The sequence below is a fragment of the Myodes glareolus genome, chromosome 11, assembly GCF_982192425.1.
Source record: "Myodes glareolus chromosome 11, mMyoGla1.1, whole genome shotgun sequence".
Classification (NCBI taxonomy): Eukaryota; Metazoa; Chordata; class Mammalia; order Rodentia; family Cricetidae; genus Myodes; species Myodes glareolus.
In genome coordinates this window covers 4,859,049-4,876,774 of record NC_142036.1, presented here as the reverse complement: position 1 = coordinate 4,876,774, position 17,726 = coordinate 4,859,049, and the positions used below count along the sequence as shown (strand labels likewise).

Sequence of the window (17,726 nt, the reverse complement as noted above, 5' to 3'; positions counted from 1 at the left end):
TGGGAGAGATAAAAATGAAATATAGAACAGCAGCTAAGGAGATACAAGTCAATACCCACTCATTTATACATGTGCAAAGCCTCAACAGTGCATGGGATGGCTGAAGAACATATATGAGTGTTACTGTGTAAAACTGTGAGTAAACTGCATGAGTGTATATGAAAAGCAGATAAATGTGTACATATATGTGAGGTGGTCAGCACATGTGTTATTGTTAATATATATGTATGTATTATGTTATGCATGCATCTGTGAGCTGTATAAACAGGCATGTGAGGTACTGTGTATGTATGTGAACAGTGGGAGAATACATGTGTGAGAGAGTGGATGAGTTAATATGATGTGTCAGTTATGTGCATGTATGTGAAGTGTGAACATGCATATGAGCTGCATGAGCATGTATATGAGTTAGTATGCATATAGGTTGTTGCGTGCATGTGAGCTGCATGTGCATGTATGTGAGGCAGGGGATTAGTACCACTATTTTGTAAAGTATGTGTGCATGTATGTAGCAAGTGAGGTGGTTGTATGGAAATTAATGTGAGCATGTGTGTGAGCTATATAAGGTGGTGTGCATGTGAGGTGGTATACATGCTGTATAAGCACATGTGTAAGCTATGTGTGTGTTGAGTGGTTTGTATGTATTAGTGTGAGCATATTGTACTCGTGTGTGAGCATGTGAATGTGTGAGGTGCCTCGAGTATGGCTTGGTGTGGGCATATTGTGTGTGTGTGAGGGTGAGATAGTCTACATACCACAGCTCCCTTATCTACTGATGACATCTTCCAGTGTCCTCAGTGGATGCCTCAGCCGGGGACAGTGCAGAACCCTGGTGCATAGCATACTGTACTATACTGTAGGTCTTGGCAACCACAATATACCATATTTTCTTCCTTATTAAATTAAGAACTTTTTGCAGCTTTTCACTTGAAAGAAGCATCTTATAGCTTTTCTTTGACATGTCTAAATTGCCAGCGTTGTGCTTTGGGCTGTTATTAAAGAAAATAAGGTTTGAATGCAATCCTAGGCATTACCTGAAACAGCTAAGTGGCTGCTGGAGTGTAGTATATACAGCTTGGATACACTGGACAGAGGGCTGAACCATAAGGAGGACAGTACAGGGTAGGATGGCATGTATTTTTATTTCTGGAATTTCCATTTGATATTTATGGTCTACAACTTATCGTAGCTAACAAAACACAGAAAGTGAAACCATAGACATATGTGTGTGAAATGACGACAGGTCTTTATAATTTTAATAAAGTCAGTGAAAGACCGCTGCAGGCCGCAGTCCCATTGGCCAGAGCCTAGGGGAAGAGAGAATGGTTGCAGGTGGAGTCCTGTTTCCAGCTACCACGTGCTCCTCTGCAAAGAGCAGTTGATGTGGTTGGTCCAGGTCTCTACTATGTTACCTAGTTGCTTAGATGAAAAGAGCTAACCTGCTAGGTATGAAGAAGAGATAGTGGAGGCCTTATTGAGAGACATGAACTAGTCAGATGGACTGAGGAGACCACTTGGTGGAGAGCAGTGGGGATGGATCTGGACCGCCTGGACTGACACCTCCATCCTAAAAGGGATGAGAAGTAAGGTCAACTGGGTGCCACTGTTGGTCACGGAGAAGACAAAGGAGAACTGTGACCATGCTTGGACAGCAGCTGAGGGTCTTTTTCCACAGCTGACACACAGAAGAGCGAGTCACTTCCTAATGGCGTTAGGCATGCCTACTCAGCATGAACCTTCTGAAAAGGCTTATTAAAATAATGATAAGAAACAATCTTTCTTAAAAGCTCTATCTTTTAAATAGTCAAAAGTCACTGGAGATAGGGACAGAGAAACAGGTGATTAGGCCATAGAATTTGGGGCAGTCAGAAGTGAAAAATAGTTTTAAAATATTAAATCAGATTTCTGAAGGTAAATCTAAATGGGAATTTCAGAAGAACTGAGCAATGTTGAATAGGGGTATAACTTGCTACAGATCATAGAGGACAGCTGTGAAAATGTCCCCAGAGCCCTGTGTGAATGTGAACCACACCTCCTGAAACACCACCAAATCATGTCGTGTCCATAAAGGAAAGGTGATGGAGTTTAAAGATGGTATTCAGTTCACTATTATATCAAGCAACTTTGTGGATTTTTATGGAGTTTTGAAATTACTTTCACTAAATATTTCGAAGTAACAGCTAAGCCTGAAACTTTTTCATTTTGTCAGAGAAGCACCCGGGTGTCACCACCACAACCAATTTTTATTATCATTCGATCTAAATATTTGTAAACTTACCTGCAATATCATACCAGGACAGGAAGGTGAGCTTGCTGGACTGTGGCCATGCATACCGTCAACTGGAGCCTATTTCCCTACGTTAAAATACACACACTCATTTCTCTTAAAGAATATATGAACAGTGCATTGCAGAATTACATAACTGTGAAACATTTACCTCAATTGTTCTACTTCCAATTCCAAAGCAATCTGAGGAAGGGCCTGTTTCCAAGCGATGATAATGGACTGTGGTCCTCACCCGAAGGAGAGTTTAATGGGAAATGGAGATGCCCTGAGATGCCCCACAGAAGCGGCTTGTTTGCATGTCCTGGGGCACAATGATATTATGTAGCCACTTTCAAAAAAGTTAGATCTCTGTCCCTGTTCTTACAAAGGTTCAGTCAAAGGAATTTTAGCCCAAATTTGTGAGAACTAAAAATCTACTCATGAGCACACAATAGACATACTATCCTAAATACCAGCCATTAGATTTGCACTTATAGTATTATGTGCAAATAATAAATAGCTACATCTTCCCAATGACGGAAGTAGTCATTCATCTTGTAGGCTTTCTGGAGACTGAGAATAGACCCAGAGGGGCCTCCAGGGATAGCATTCTGTTTGCAAATGACTGCCCCAGGAGCACATGTCCTTTAGAACACTGTTTTTAACGAGGAAAACTACTAACAGCAATAACAGAGGCCTGGGGCTTGTCGTGTCCTTTGAATTATAATTTCAAAGTTTCTGGAAAGAAAAGTCTACAAAATCACCACATATTTGCTAACCAATTTATCAACCATAAATTTCTGGCTGAAACACACTTTTTATTTAGGTAATTTTTATACTCACTTGCTGGGGAAATGAGTGTGTGCCTGCCACACTGCAGAGGACCACGTTCTGCAGCAAACTCTTTTACCCACTGAGTCATCTGTCCAGCCAGCACTTCTTCATTTTTATGCTAAGTCACCATATTCCATAGTGCAGTGCCTATTTTTCCCAATTACAAAACATTAGACCAATGAGAAGATGAGCTAATGCTAGAACTAATAAGAAAAGCTGTGCTGGCAATTCCCTCTCCTCATCCCACCAAAAATGATTTCCTTTGTGCGTGTGTGTGTGTGTGCGTGTGTGTATGTGTGTGTGTGCGTGTGTGTAGAGTAAAGAAGTATTTATTTTTCCCTTAATTCAAGTAAAATATTTGAGTGAATAGTTTTAGGATGTCTCAGTTTCTCCCAATTTTAAAGTGAGGTCAGTGCCTTGAGACCACACCTAACAGCTCCTCAAATAACAAGGCAGCCCTCTGCCCCCGACCCCCAGGAGACACCTGCTCTTGACCTGACTGTGCTTGTGGGGTGAAGCTTGTTAGCAGTCTGCAAGCCTGGGTGGCTGGCCCTTGAGGCACCAGGGGCTGATTTGCTGGTCTCCCAGAGATGATCTTTGAAAAGTGAAAACAAAAACTCCTGGGAGGACCGGGGAAGGTGGAGGTTCCCAGGCTGAGTTCAGAGGATGCAGGGCGCCATGGCTTCTGGCAAGCTGACCCAGCCAGACATTCTGCTTGTCAAAAGTATCTCTTTCATGGCTGTGAGAAAAGTGCTACCAAAATAATAATCATCATCATTAAAACTCTGCTTCCACTTTCAATTAATAATTTAAAATCATTTTATAAATGGATTCCTAAATCAAAGGTATATTAAATGCTACATGTGAGCTATATTTATAAGTTAGTGCTTGCTTTTTAAAAAGTTGGTTTAGTGTCCCAAAATCAAGCACTTTTAAAATCCTTGTCTACTCTTACCACACCATTTAAACTTCCCGAGATTGTGTTTTATCTTGCCACAAGTGTGCCTCCCATAGCAGCCTTTGTCTATTTGCTTTAAACTACATATTCTTTAATAAGTCTGTGTGCTGGAGAGTGGCTGTAATCACTGAGCTGAGTGCTCTTCAAGGCTACTCTGGTCCCTAAATTGAAAATGAGATTCTTATCATAGCAAGTTAGCTTCCCACATGACAAACGTAAAATGTGCTTTAGTGAAGACTTAGCAGACTCCAACAAGTCAATCAGCCAACCATTCCTAACTTCTATATAAATAATATACCCGTTTGCCATCTATAAAAGAGTCCAAGCAATATGTCTCATGCATATTTTGTGTTTAAATTTTTCTAGAAATGTTACTGAAATCATGTATAGGGAAGTGTATTATGAAATACGATCTAAGCTTTTGTGATTTAGAAAAAAAAATCACTATCCTTTTTGAGGATTGCTGAATTATCGTTGTTGAGAAACTTTTATAATGAACTTTCCCTGCCCTGAAAATAAGAATTTTAAAAGAAGGGGAAAAACAATGACCTTCTGGGTTGGTTTATCAGTTTCTAGACAAAAAGAGTTGGCACGTGAAGTACAAACTCTGTCCGTTACAGCATGGACAGCAAGTTTGTCTGGCTTTCAGACTGGACCTGCTCCGTGTCTCTGCAGTCAGAATGTGGGTCTGGGGCTCCCCTCTTCAAGGCCCACCTACTCTGCTACCCCGAGGCAACAACAGCCATAGGCGTGAGAAGCACTAAGGGTCACCGGTGAGAAAATAAACTTTTCTAGATAGAAACAACTGCGCGGTGGCTTTAAGCCCATTTCACTATCGAAAAGATGACCAAAATGCAACTTATTGCATCTCTTTCTCAAAGCATGGGGAAAGGCAGATCGGTCATTGGATTCCGATTAAATCCGAAGCATGGTGCTCAGACATGGCAGGAACCCTTTGGGACACTGAAAAACTAAAGTAAAACAAATGCCTCTACTTACGGATTTTCAGTCTCTTGATGCTTATAGAAAATCAAACTGGCTGCCTGCCGGCTCGTGGGGGCGGTGTGCAGTGCGCCCTTTTCTGGCTTGCAGATGCCCTGGGCCCTGGCCCTCTCTAGCCGCCGTTGGTTCGTCCGAATTAGCCACGAGGGGTTTCAAGCCACTTGGAGCAGAGGTACTGTATCCCACACCTGCCTGTGGCTCCGGACCACGGAAGGCGAGAAAAGCAAGTGGAATGTAACAGTAGGATGGCGCTGAGCCGCGTCTTGGTATGTGCCAAGCACCTTGTGGTCTTTAGGATCTTCTCAATGCTCCGCTTCTCACTGAGTTCGCCGCGCTGGCTCTGGGGCTGGAGCACACTGGGCCGCGAACTCCCGGAGGCTGTGAGCGTTCCTACCCCCAGCCGGCGCTCCCCAGGATACCGCTGCCCCGCCCAGATCTCGGGGGGGGGGGCGCCTAGTGCGGGCACCTCGCCCTGGGCAGCCAGGCCCCTGTATTCCCTGCTGCGCCTCCCGGTCCGTAAGACTCTGTGACTGCAGTAGGAATGCCAGGTACCTTAGCATCTCAAAAGGTGAGCTTGGGACCTGGAGCGTCCTCGAACTGTTGTTGAGTGATGGATCTCCATTCCTAAGGGTACACAAGACACCTGGGAGGCTGATCTCATCACCGAGAGGAAGCCTGTGTTCCCAGTCCCAGTATTCTGTGATCCATTTCCCAAGTCCTGTTGGGGGGAGGGAGAAAGAGAGGGAAGAAAGGAGAAAGAGAGGAGAGAGGGAGGGGGAAGAAGAAAAGGAGGAGGAGAAGGAGGAGGAGGGGGGGAGGGGAGGAGGAGGAGAGGAAGAGGAGGAGTGCGAACAGGCGGGCCGTTGCTATGGAGAGGCCTGGTTGCCTGAGAGGCTGAGGGCGGCAGGTCCCCTCCCCCGGGCCTCGCTCCCATTCTATGTTCCCGTCTTGTCTTCTCCCTACTCCCCATGCCAGAGCTCCAGTACGCCGGACCCTCTTTCCCTTCTTTCCGCCTTCTCAGCTCTATGCTGAACCAGGGCTTGTTTGGGAGACTTCTGGGTACTCAAGGCACCAGGTACTCCAGTGGACTGAGCCCTAAGGATAATAGCAGGGTTTGAGAAGAACCACCACCGCCTCCATCCTGGTCTTTGCCATGACAGGCCTGTAGCCAACTGGCCTCAAAGCACTGGAGCCCTGGGCCTTCTGGGGAACAGCTGAGGGGAACCACTTCTCTACAGAGAACCCGGTGGAGAGCCAGTTTTGAGGGCTGTCTGCAGGGTCTATCCTCTGTCATAGGTGCACTCCATAGCCCAAGTGAGTGACTCCTCCCCGCCTACTGTATCATAGGAGGAGTCGCTCTTGGGAGAAGATCGGTTTCTCTTCTTTGCCACCCTCCAAACTCATCTTCCCCATGAAGTCACCAGCTGCCTTTTGCAACCTACTCACACCCACAGGTTTGGGGCAGGTTACAAAGCCACCCCAGGTCTCTAGGGTCCCTGCAAATTAGAACTAACAAAAGACTTTACGCTGCAACCAGAGGAAGCCATCCTTTGGAAGCAGCACCAATAGAAACAGTTGCGCCATAGCATGGGCCCTCTTTTGGGGAGCCCAGCCCTCTGGCAGCGGGAGCGCCCTCCTTTTGCACCAGGCAGACCTGGGGCTTCGCCCGGTTGCTAAAAAAGACGGGGAGCTCTCGTTGTTTCCCTCTTGGCCTGCAGTGGATTTGTCCAGTGGTCCATGAGAAGGCTCTGCGGCCTTCGGGTGTGCGGAGGGATGGGGGTGGGGGGGTGTTGGGTTGTGCTGGCCGTCGTCTCCAGCTGTCCCAAGTGCAGGGAACAATGGGAAGGCGGCAGAAGAGGGAATGGGGGGGGCCGTCGGGGTTTCGAGAAAAAGAGGAACTAAAGAGCCCTCCGCAGTCTGTCATCTGCGTATGACAGGATCTGCTCCCCCACACTTTCCTTTCTTCCTCTTGTTCTGCAGCTGTGGGCCTTGAAGAGAGCATTGTACGCACAGATGTTGGGTTTCAGCTCCCCGGCTCCTGGCCGCTCTGTGGAGGGGTGCGCACCAGGGTGCCCAACCTGTGGCCGCACTGCTAGATAGAGTGAAGGTTGAGGAGATAAGAGTGTGGGAAGGAAGATCCCCGGGGGTTATGCTGTAGTGGAGTCCAAACCCGGGGGAGGGCTCTTGAGACCTCTTGGCTGGTACCAGCTCACTCCTGCCTCAGGTCTGCACTCGGGGTCAAGTAATTGGGGACAGGAAAGGTAGTTCTGTGCCATACCTCCCGCCCCCCACCTCAGGTTGGTCGTCTAGGGTGAGGACAAGAGCTTAGGGATGCAGGCAAAATTGCTAGGTTGTTTTTCGGTTTTGTTTTTGTTACTGCTCAATGCAGAGGCCCCGCAGTTGGCCCGGACCGAATGGTGGCAAAGCCTCATTAGTACCTGCATGCATGCAACAGATTGCTTCCTATGAGCAGCTGGGTCTTAGAAACTGGGGCTTGTGTGCAGTGTATGGGGTGTCCCTTAAATAATTAATATGCTTCTGTTTGGAAAGGGGAGAAAAGGCTCAGTTTGCGAGTTTACGGTAATTTGTTTTTCTCTTGAAGGGTTTCTACGCTGCACTCCCCCAGCTATATAAGCAAAGGTCACAGTAAGGCCATGAGAGGTGGCCTTTTTAGCTAGGCCTCACTCCTCCCTAGCGCTACTCTGAACTTATCCAGAATGAAGTGCAACTTAGGAATGGAAGAAAAGACTAAAAGAAAGAACTAGAGAAGAATCTGGCTCCAACGCCTTACAAATGACTGACAAAGCTTATGTCCATTCATAGTCTCGGGTGGATGAGGGTGTATGGAGAGCCACGGCCCCTTAGCCAATTGCTGTCAGCAACATGTGGGGGGGGGGACGACATCGCTATAGCAACCGGTGGCTGGGCCGCGAGCCGCGCCGCCGCCGCCACCGGCCGGGTGCGCGCCGGGCCGGATATAAGGCGGGGCGCGGCGGCCGCGCTGGTTGGAGCTGCGCGCGCGGCCGGCCGCCCTGCGGGGACCGTCCCGAGCTGGGCCCTGCACCCGCCCACGCAGCGTCGGGACCCAGTGCACCTAGGCAGGGGGCCGGGCTGGGGCGGAGCACGCTCGGTGGTGCTGAGAGGCCTGGCAGAACTGCACCGGCGGGTTTGGAGCCGGAGCCACCGCGCCGCCGCTGCTGGGACGCGCGGCACCTTTGTCTCCACCCGCTGCCTGAGAAGTTTGTGGTCAGAAGCAGGATGACCCGGCTCGTCAGTGCCTCCAGTGCAGGGAAGCGGTTGGTTGTGATGATGGCGGTACTGTTGTCAGTGGCCGCGGCAGCTGTGCCCCGAAGCCGCTTGATGGAGCGCACAACCCCACCTCTTCTTGCTCTCTTGGGCACCCAGCGTCCGCCTAGCTGCAGGTAACCAGAAACTGTCAGTCCTGTCGTGGGCACTGAGTGGGGCGGTCGGGTGGGCCCTGGCAGAGGAGAGAGGAGTCGGGCGGTACGAAAGAGGTCAAGAGTGAATACCCTCAGGGCATCACCAAGCGCGGTGGTGACAGGGCGCGGAGCAGAACCTTTTACGGTTTGAGGGACCTAGATGAACAACCTGGGTGTCTTGCCGAGTTCAGGGGATAACTGACTTGCTGTAGAACACCTGTCAATGGTTTGGCCAACCAGAAAGACCTGCGTTTTGAAATAATTTCCAGGTGGGTCTGAGGCTGAAAGCCAACCGTGGCAGTTCTTTCTGGGCGCACAAACTAAAAGGGAGAGACAGATGTCCTGGGCCTGCACCCCCAGGAGACTTCCCCGAGGGGGAAAAAAAGGACTTCTCCCCTCCAGTACTCCTTTCAGCTTGTCACAAGGACGGCCCTCTGGGCTATTCAGAACTTGGAGAAAACGGCCTCAATGATGAGAGGTGGTTCTGGAACAGAGATGAAGATGGGTATGGTGAGGAAAGGGAAGATGGATGAAGTCGGTGAGCAGCTAGCATAGACGAGACCTGCGCGCTTGTGTGTGTGTGTGGGGGGGGTAGTTTTCTTTTGGCCGCGTTTTGGGCATCTCTTTGCTCTCCTCCCTGGGGTTCCGGAGAGTGCATCTGTGCCATCCAGGCATCCCAGCTGGTAGCGAGTTAAGAGGACCAAGAGGGCCCTGGGGCGGAGCATTAGGGAGGCAGGTGGGGCGGCCCAGGAGAGAGCAGAGTCCTCTGACCCCCGCCTCCAGCCTCGAATTTCCACCTCCCCTCCCCAAAAGGGAACCTGCGTGTTCTCCTACCTCCCGTCTATCAGACACCCTCCACCCCACCAGGTGAGGCGGTCGCGTACTCGCCAGAGAAACTTCTGACTCAGAGCTGTTTGAACAAGGGCTTATTTCCTTCATTTCTAACTACCGGTTTGACTCCGAAAACCCGCCTGTTCTGCGTCCCTAGATATCTGAGTAGACCCTAGATCAGCAACATTGACTTTTAAAGCCAAGGTTCTCTTGCATCTTCGTTGCACTGAGCCCGCTACGCTCCAGGATGGACTGCTTGAAAGAAAAGGGATCAGTATCGAGATCATCAGGGCCCTGTACATGGTACACCTAAGCTGTGCGCTGCAGTTCAACCGGCGAGCCTCACTGAGCCTTTACCCACCCGGGTTCTGTCCCACTGCGCTCCTCAGCAGCAGTCTTCAGTGGTCCAGGGAAGTCAGCAGACCTCGCGCCCCTTAGGTGGCCAGCACCGTGTGTCCCTTCAGGAAACCAAGAGCCTTGCCAGTATGGAGTAAAGGGCTTAGGAGTCCGAGTGGTTTTCAGATTTTAGGGATCAAGCAAATATGAGGAAGCAGAGAGAAAGGGGGTGGAAACTCTTTCCACCCACACAGGAGAAAATGCCCACCTGCCCCCAGCCTATATGTATGCCTAACTCGGTTTCCAAGAGCACCGTGCCAGGGTGGGTACTGCAAGCCGAGATGTGCGGTGGTGGTGCTGTTAAGCTCTGGGTATTCTTGGGTGGGTACGTGCGTTGTTGGAGACGTGTTACTCCTTCGCTCTAGGCCGGCCAGTGCGCGCTTTGTGGCCCGGGAGGCTGGGCCGGTGCATTGTTCCTACTAGGACCCTCTTGGGGTTGTGAATACCCGAAGCTCCAAGGAACCCTCGACCTTTTGTGTCGTGCGCAGTGGTCTGATCTCCAGGACCTCTGCAGGGATCTTGGGAATTAGGGAGAGGGGGAAGGGACCGGGAAATGGGGTGAGAAAGCTGAGGCCAGTGTGGGTCAGATTCCCGGTTTGGGGGAGGGAGCTGGTGACTGCCGCCATCAGCTTCCTTAGACCCAAGCCGGACTCTTCTCCAAAACTGGGACCTTACCCGCTAGGCAAGTCCTCAGCCAAGGCCGTTCTGGCTCGCGGAGAGCAAAAGAAGATAAAAGAAAAGAAAAGAAAAGAAAAGAAAAGAAAAGAAAAGAAAAGAAAAGAAAAGAAAAGAAAAGAAAAGAAAAGAAAAGAAAAGAAAAGAAAAGAAAGACAATCCAGTCTTGGAGTGCGGGCAAATACGGGATGGGACTGAACAGTAAGGTCAAATGTCCCCCCTCAATATCAGGACATTACCCTAGAAAATTCCTGTCGGTGAGGGCTTGCATGTGGACCACGCCAGGCCTCAGGCACCAAGCGGGCGAAAACACCGGCCTGTGAGCGCGCTGAGGGTGCCAGTCTAGTTTGAGTTCTGGTGTAATGAAAACATAGCTAGTGAATTGGAAAAATGTGAGAGGCAGGTTTCCTCTTTGGACAGATTCATTTTGGCTTGTTCTCTGCTGGCTAGCTGGCTGGTTCTTCCACCCTGGACGATTTGTGGTTAACAAGCAATGCTAAAAAGGAGTTCACAGGACTGTCTCTCCTCCCTTTCAACATCAATATCATGAGTCTTCCCTTATCTTAAAACAGAGCATTTTTCTAGAACAGCTATTTTAGGAGTACTTCAGGATAGCAAATAAGCTATTATCTTTTGTATACTCACTTATGTGCCTGAAAAATTCAACAGTCTATTTTTAAAGTAGTGCATAACTTATTTTCATTAAAGTTTATGTTTAAGAGTAATTATTTCTTGGAGATTCTTTTGCCCATATAAGCCTCTTTTTTTTCCTGTTTGAATGGCAGATTTGCAAGTACAATTTCATCTGCAGAGGGAACAATAGCTCTCAGCTGCACAAAGGCTGTCTCCCACCCCGAATTCAGGCCGCAGTGCCTCTTGCTCTGATAATAGCTTCTGAAAAGATTTTGTAATGCAGAGAATTAATACATGATTATTTCCGCCCGACTTCTCTCATTTATTAGAATTCTGTGGCAAATTCCAAATTAAAAATAGTTCAGTTAACAGCTTTAAAAAATACTTTTAAAATATTTCAAGACACCTTCTCCCCTCCCCATGTTTAAGTTTGGTCACTTGTCCTGGCTTGGAAAATGCTTCACTGAAAACTGTGATCAGTCTTAAAGTGATAGCAACTATATTTTTAATAAATATATCTTAGTAAATTTAGGAAAAGATTTCCAAACAATTCTTTAAGATGGTCACCTCACCAGCTAAAGACAAAGTTGTTACAGTAAGTAACTCTAACAGTCTCTGAGGCTAATTCCTGTTTCACAGTGGGAAAGGTTTGGCAGTTAGAATAACCTGGGTCCCCCAAAGAGAGGATGGGGATTGCCCTTCATCTCATCGTTAGTAAAGGCCTTTGCAAACCAAGTCTGTGTGTGTGTGTGTGTGTGTGTGTGTGTGTGTGTGTGTGCTAATACAGGCTGGAGTACCTGCTAACCAAAATCCTTAGAAAGGTACCAATAAGTAAGTCAACAATAGAAATTTAGTATTAGCAAAACTGAATGTTTATGCCTGTAAATTTTTTTCAGAGTAAACAGATTTTAAACTGCAAATCAGAGAGTTGGACAGGCTCTTGTAAGTGGTTATGTCACACAGCCTTGTGACATTTTGTCTTGGTCCCGTGTTCATTATCAAGTTCTGTATTGGTGTGGTTTAGGTCTCACAGCTGACTCTAGGCATAGACCCTCGAATCCCTCCGCTTACCACACATTTGTCAGTTATGAGGGGGTTTGTTGTGGATGTCACGTTGCTGAATGCCCCATGCACTTTTCAGAGGTGGGAATGCTGACCTCGACCAGGGCATGGTCTGTAGAGCAGCTTCATAAACCGACTTCGGCTCCCATACTGGCATGGCTTTACAGCGTTTGCAGTAATGGATGCTCTCCATTTGAGGAGTTGCAAGTGGCGATGCCAGCAAGACATGGCCGAGGTTGCAGTTCGCTCGAGCTGCCTCTGAGCAGATACAGCCTGGACTTCAGTATTCCTGGGTTGTTTTTTTAAGTCTGTCCTATTCCTGCTGCTGAGAACTTGAAAGTGGAGTGCTGGTACGCATGCCTCCTGCATCCGAGATGCACAGATTTCCCCAGCACCTTTGTAATAGAATACAGAGCCTGCTTCTGAGAATGCATGTCTCCACCACCCGCCTCAGCACTGCTCCGAACTTTCAGATAGAGCTTCCACTGTGCAGAAGGTGTTCCGCTTTTAAAAGACATCTGACTGTAAATGTCAAAGTTATAAATATTTAAACATCATTTTCTTTCAATTTTAAGTCAAGACTGATAAGATGACTCTCATCAGTCGAGGCTGTCTTCTGGGAAGCCCAGGAAAGCAGCCTGTGGCCCAGGAGAGGCTGCTCATCCTTGGGGAGCCACGTGAGAGGGACCGGAGCTGTCCCAGCTGCACCTGGGCAGCACAGGGGCAGACGCATCCTCATGGCTGAGCTCCCAGGAGGTTCGTGTCTTCCTCTTGAAGCTCCTAGTTAGCAAGCATTTTTAAGTGGTTTTTTTTAAGCTCCACAAAAAGAAAGGAAATATTAAGTTATGTTAACTCAGTCACAATGCCTAGAAAGGGGTGGTCAGCTGACGTTTAAAACAAGGATTTCTAGGAATTTTCATTTCCTCCAGGACCTGAAGGCCTGACCCACAGTTAGGAGTCCTGTCCAAGTCCATGTCAACCTTCCAGGCTGGGCATTCGGAGCTGCGATGAGGAAGACAGCCCCTAAGAGATATTTTCCACATTTGAGAAACCAGCAGTCTGTTGAAACCTGGACCTCACTATTGAAACCTAGACATACATTGACTCAAAAGGGGGTTCCTTGGTCCACATCTGCTTTGCTCTCTCTATCTGAGGTCTCTTCCCTTCAGGCTGCACCCTGCATACTTTCCAGGGTGCTTCCCCATTCAGGCCCTAAGGCCCACAGCTTCAGATCTGGGCACCTCCAAGACTCCCTCCCTAACAGGCTCTCTGCTAGTGTGGGGAGTCTCCTCTATAGTGGCCTGGGGATGGGGATGTGGGGGCAGGAGTACAGCTGTCACTAACTCTGGGCACCAGTCACTCTCAGGGGCAGGGTTGGGAGGTGCAGGGGAGGGGGGACAGAAGAGAGGACGGAGACTGGTGTATTCTGATGGGGACCCCCCCCATGAAATTGGGGTTGGACCTCCTCTCTTCTTCAGCTCTCCCACAGAGGCCAGGGAGGAAAACGATGTCTCTGCTCTTGCCTTGACACTTTGGACTGTGAGTAAATCTCAGTGCACCAAGGGAGAGACAGCCAGGAGGAGCTGAGGCAGCAACTGGCTTAAGATAAAATGAAAGAGGAAGCCCTCTTCGCTGGGACTCCTCCTCTCCCTCAGGATAGGCCTGCACTTTTCACTGGGTCTGGTTGCCCCATGGCTGGGGCCAAGTTCACTTGTGGGAACATCGCGTGCCTCTTCCTGCCTATCTTCTGTACCTCCTACCTGGTACTGCTGTGGACAGTTCTGGCAGTATGTGTGCTCTTAGGCCTCTTGGTGCCCCAGCCCTGATGGTTCCCAGCTCTATGGAACCACGGGTTCAGAGCAAGGCTTACTGATGATCTTCCATAGAGCAAGGCCCTACATGGCTGGTGACTTAGTGCTATCGGGTACCTGAACTCAGAAGATTAGGGAGGTCCTAGTTCCAGTGCCACATAGTGCTCAGGTCCACCCAAAGCCTAAGCCTAGACTGGACCTTGGCTTCGGGACCCCCTCCAACAGCTCAGGGGCATGGCAAGGTGCACTTGGCACAGTCATCCAGGCACTGCCTTTGTTGTGATCTGCTGAGAAGAGGACACAGGCAAGGGAAGGAAAGCAGTCACTGATGGGACTAGCATGACCATCTCCAGTGCAGGCCTGCCTGTGGCCACACGGAAACCTGGGGAGTAACCACCTCATTCCTAACTGGTGCCAGGGCACACTGGCTGGGAGCTTAAGGGAAGGTTTTGCTCTCGTGCATACTGCAATCCTCTGCTTGTTATGTGAGAAGGAGAACCTCATGGGGGCTCCTTGACCCTGGCCAAAAGGGTTATTTATGTGGTTTGGGCTTCTGCCTGCGCTGGGCAAAGAAGCGTGGCTTAGAAACTGGGAAGAGGACTTAGACTCCACTAACTTGGGGAGAGGGGCAGGCGACTCTCATTTCTTTCTAGAAGCCTCTATGTGGACTGGGTGGGAGTTCAAGGGGGCGGGGACATGGGAGGAAGCCAGAAGAAGAGGAGCAAGAATCCTGTGGCCTTCCTTCTCCCTGTGAGCTCCTGGCCGGCAGCAGCTTCTGCTTCCCGCCACTCAGGCCTCAGGGTCCCGGGTCCCTGCTTCAGGTCTCCTGTTCCCCATCCCAAGGTCCCCTCTGCTAGGCCTTGGAGCACTCTCCCTTTCATCCCTTATGGCGGCCCAGGAACCTCCAGGTCCAGAGCCAAGCAGAACCAAGTCGCACATCTAGGCAGGAAATCCCGGTGTCTTTTCTCATTTAACCCGCATTTCCATTAACTCGGTCCCAGCTCCCACTAATCCGAGCACTGAAGGCAAAAGCAGGCTAATTAATGACCAGCTTTTCCAGTCAAGACCGGCGATAATTGCTTTGGTGGCCTTTATGATTACAAGATAAAAATGGGCCCGGCCTGACATAAGAGACACTGTGTACACTCAGAGGCTGGAGGAAACGAAGAGTTGGGAGGCTGAAAGCGGAGCAGAAAATTACTAATAGACGAGAGATAATGAATAGGCTGGCCAGGCATTCATGGGGAAAAATCCATTTTGTTACCACGCGAAATTAGGTGGCAGAAAGGAGTTTGCTAATTGTTCTCCTCTTGTAGCAACCAGGACGGAGGCAGGGGCGTGCTCGTCCATTCATTTCCCGAGTAATTGTGGGGGTTGCTGGCCGAGAGTTTTGGGCGATTTGCCTGCGGCCCTTCCATTTTCCTGTGGCGTGTTTAATTGTTGCTAATACACCTCCTAATGAAGCTAATGAGGGGGGCGCTGTCTGGCTATCTGCCCTGGAATTGAGTGACATGCACGAAAGGATTTTCTCACCTATTCCCCCCAAATGAGAAGTGAACTTCCCAATCGCCTGTTCTCAAAAGACCTTGTCCCCTTTTAAGGGACAATATGCAGGTACCAGGAGTTGGGAGTCTGTGTCTACAGATCCCTCTAAAGATTGACTAGAACTGGTTGGACTAGCCCACAGAATGTCGCTGGGAGCAAGAGCCTGCTTAAGTCAGGCCATGCACTGTATTGGGCCTGGGGAGTATTTAATTCTGTTAACACTTTACCCACCTGCTGGCAAACATGTGCTGTGCTACATGCTGCAGATATATTCTGTGTCTGATTTGGAAAGGATGTGCACTTTCTTTAACTTAAAGCAGCAAATTGGGTACCAAATACTTAATTATTATGTTTGAAAACTAGCACCATTCGGGTAGCTTTTGCCTTCTGCTTGACAACAATATGGTTTGGAGGTGCCAAGGGGTTGGAATTTCCTTCCACGTGTGCTCCCGTGCAAACCTTCTTCCCATTGTGTCGGTGCCGCACTAAGTTTGGAGCTGTACAAGGAGGGGATGACCTACAGGGGTCGGAGTCCCTTGAGCACTAACCTGTCCTCCTCCTCCTCCTCCTCCTCCAGAAAGGCAAGCTCAAGCTCCTGCCCCATCAGGAAGAGCAGGAAGACTCTACCAAGTTCATTGTGCTCACCTTCCTCTCCATTGCTTGCATCGTGGTGGTTCTCCTGGCTTCCAGCCTTGCCTATTGCCTCCGACACAACTCCCACTACAAACTGAAGGAGAAGTTGTCCGGACTAGGGGGTGATCCCAGTGCAGATGCCACTGAAGCCTACCAGGTAAAAATAAACTTTTCAAAGCATTCTATTGGATTTACCAAACTTGACTTGGAGGCTGAGTCTCCCCCATTCTTTTCACTCTTTCATTAATTCATAGTTTGGGTTCTTTTATGATGACAATTTGAAACTTCTCATTAGCATTCAGATAAATACCTTGCAAGCACAATTTTATGGCTCTGTATTAATCTTACACTGTTCTTGGATAGTCTTGTGTTAGCTGTGAAAGTAGGTTGCTAATTAGAAATGTGGGAAAAGTACAATATATGAATTATGCATTATCTGTTATCTTAATTTGGCCACTATTAATGAAGCACGCCTCAGTTTCAAGATAAATTGGTTATGTAGATGTTTGAAGATGGCTCTTAAATCATCGACTTCCTTGGGGTCTTATAAGAAGGGATCTTTTGACCTGATCTGTTGCCTCCCTCTGCTATTACTTGGTCAAAGTGAAACCTAATGCTGATAAATGGAAAGTAAAGTGCATGCGTCTTCATGAGTCAGCAGTGGCAGCTGTGTGTAGCAAGCCAGGCAACCAGCATGCCTGGAGATAGACCAGAAGCCTGCAGAAATAGGAGAGGCAGATTCAGAACATGAGGTATAAACAAATCCCATAATTTTTGTAAGTTCTGTAGTATATGTTTCATAATTAATGACCTTCTATGATGAAACTATCACTCCACTCTTAGCAGCAAAGCAAGCCTAGAATATATAGAATTAGAATTAGGATTTCTTAATACGATATCCCTTCTTATTTAGGAAATAAATATTGCTTATTTAAAAATATGAAGTAACTCATATGATGTCTATTTTTAAGTTGAATCAATATGTAAAAAATTTTTCTCATTTATCAGATCTTTTGTTTTTTCTAACATATGTCTGTCAGTGACTCGCAATATATAAAGAAAATGCTGTCTGTCCTGATGTCAGAGTTACCTCGGAGCTCTCAGGTTCTCCCAGGAAGTACACTGACTATCCAGTAACCCCCCTCAGCTGATCTCAGCTGGCCACCTGTCCCTTGCTTTGTGTCTGTTCTGCCTCTGAGAAGAATTTATTAAGTCCCTGGGCTTAAAAGAGATGAGGAGACAGCTTTTGCTTCCATTTCAGAATTCCCGTCATCATCAGTGAGTGGAGAAAGCCTCTGGTCTTCCGCAGCAGGTCACAAGCATGGTCAGGATGATCTTTTTCTTATAAAGAAATGGCAACTTCAAATGCGTTGAAGATGGCATTTCAGACACATAGCACATAGCTTTGCTTCAAAGCCAAAGAAAAACCATGTTTGAAGAAGCAGCCTGGAAAAAAATGTCACATAAACTAGTAAGAATTTGCCCAGAAATTCTATTGAGCAAGACCATCAATATAGTATGCCAGGTCCTCAGGGGCAAGCTAGTGTCAGAGCATAAATAAATTATCACACTAGTCAGTTCCGTGTGTGAGAGGCAGAGATCATATGGACGTGAGTTTTCTAGAAAGCATGGCATCCTTT

General features: G+C 48.2%; 1 protein-coding gene and 1 long non-coding RNA gene across 3 annotated transcripts in view; one reads left to right on the top strand and one right to left on the bottom strand.

Annotated features, from left to right (window-relative positions):
- Ptprn2 (protein tyrosine phosphatase receptor type N2) overlaps positions 1–17,726 on the top strand; it is a 733,386-nt gene that overhangs the window by 602,537 nt on the left and 113,123 nt on the right. For both annotated transcript variants that reach the window (XM_085698049.2, XM_048437696.3), the window contains one exon: positions 16,031–16,243. In XM_085698049.2, coding sequence (XP_085554175.2) covers positions 16,031–16,243 — 213 coding nt within the window. The remainder of the gene's footprint in view (positions 1–16,030; positions 16,244–17,726) is intronic.
- Positions 1,124–5,827, bottom strand: LOC125402772 (uncharacterized). Its single transcript, XR_007232742.3, has 3 exons — positions 5,058–5,827; positions 2,279–2,355; positions 1,124–1,567 (listed from the first exon to the last, which is right to left on the bottom strand). It is a non-coding gene; the product is annotated as an uncharacterized LOC125402772 (long non-coding RNA).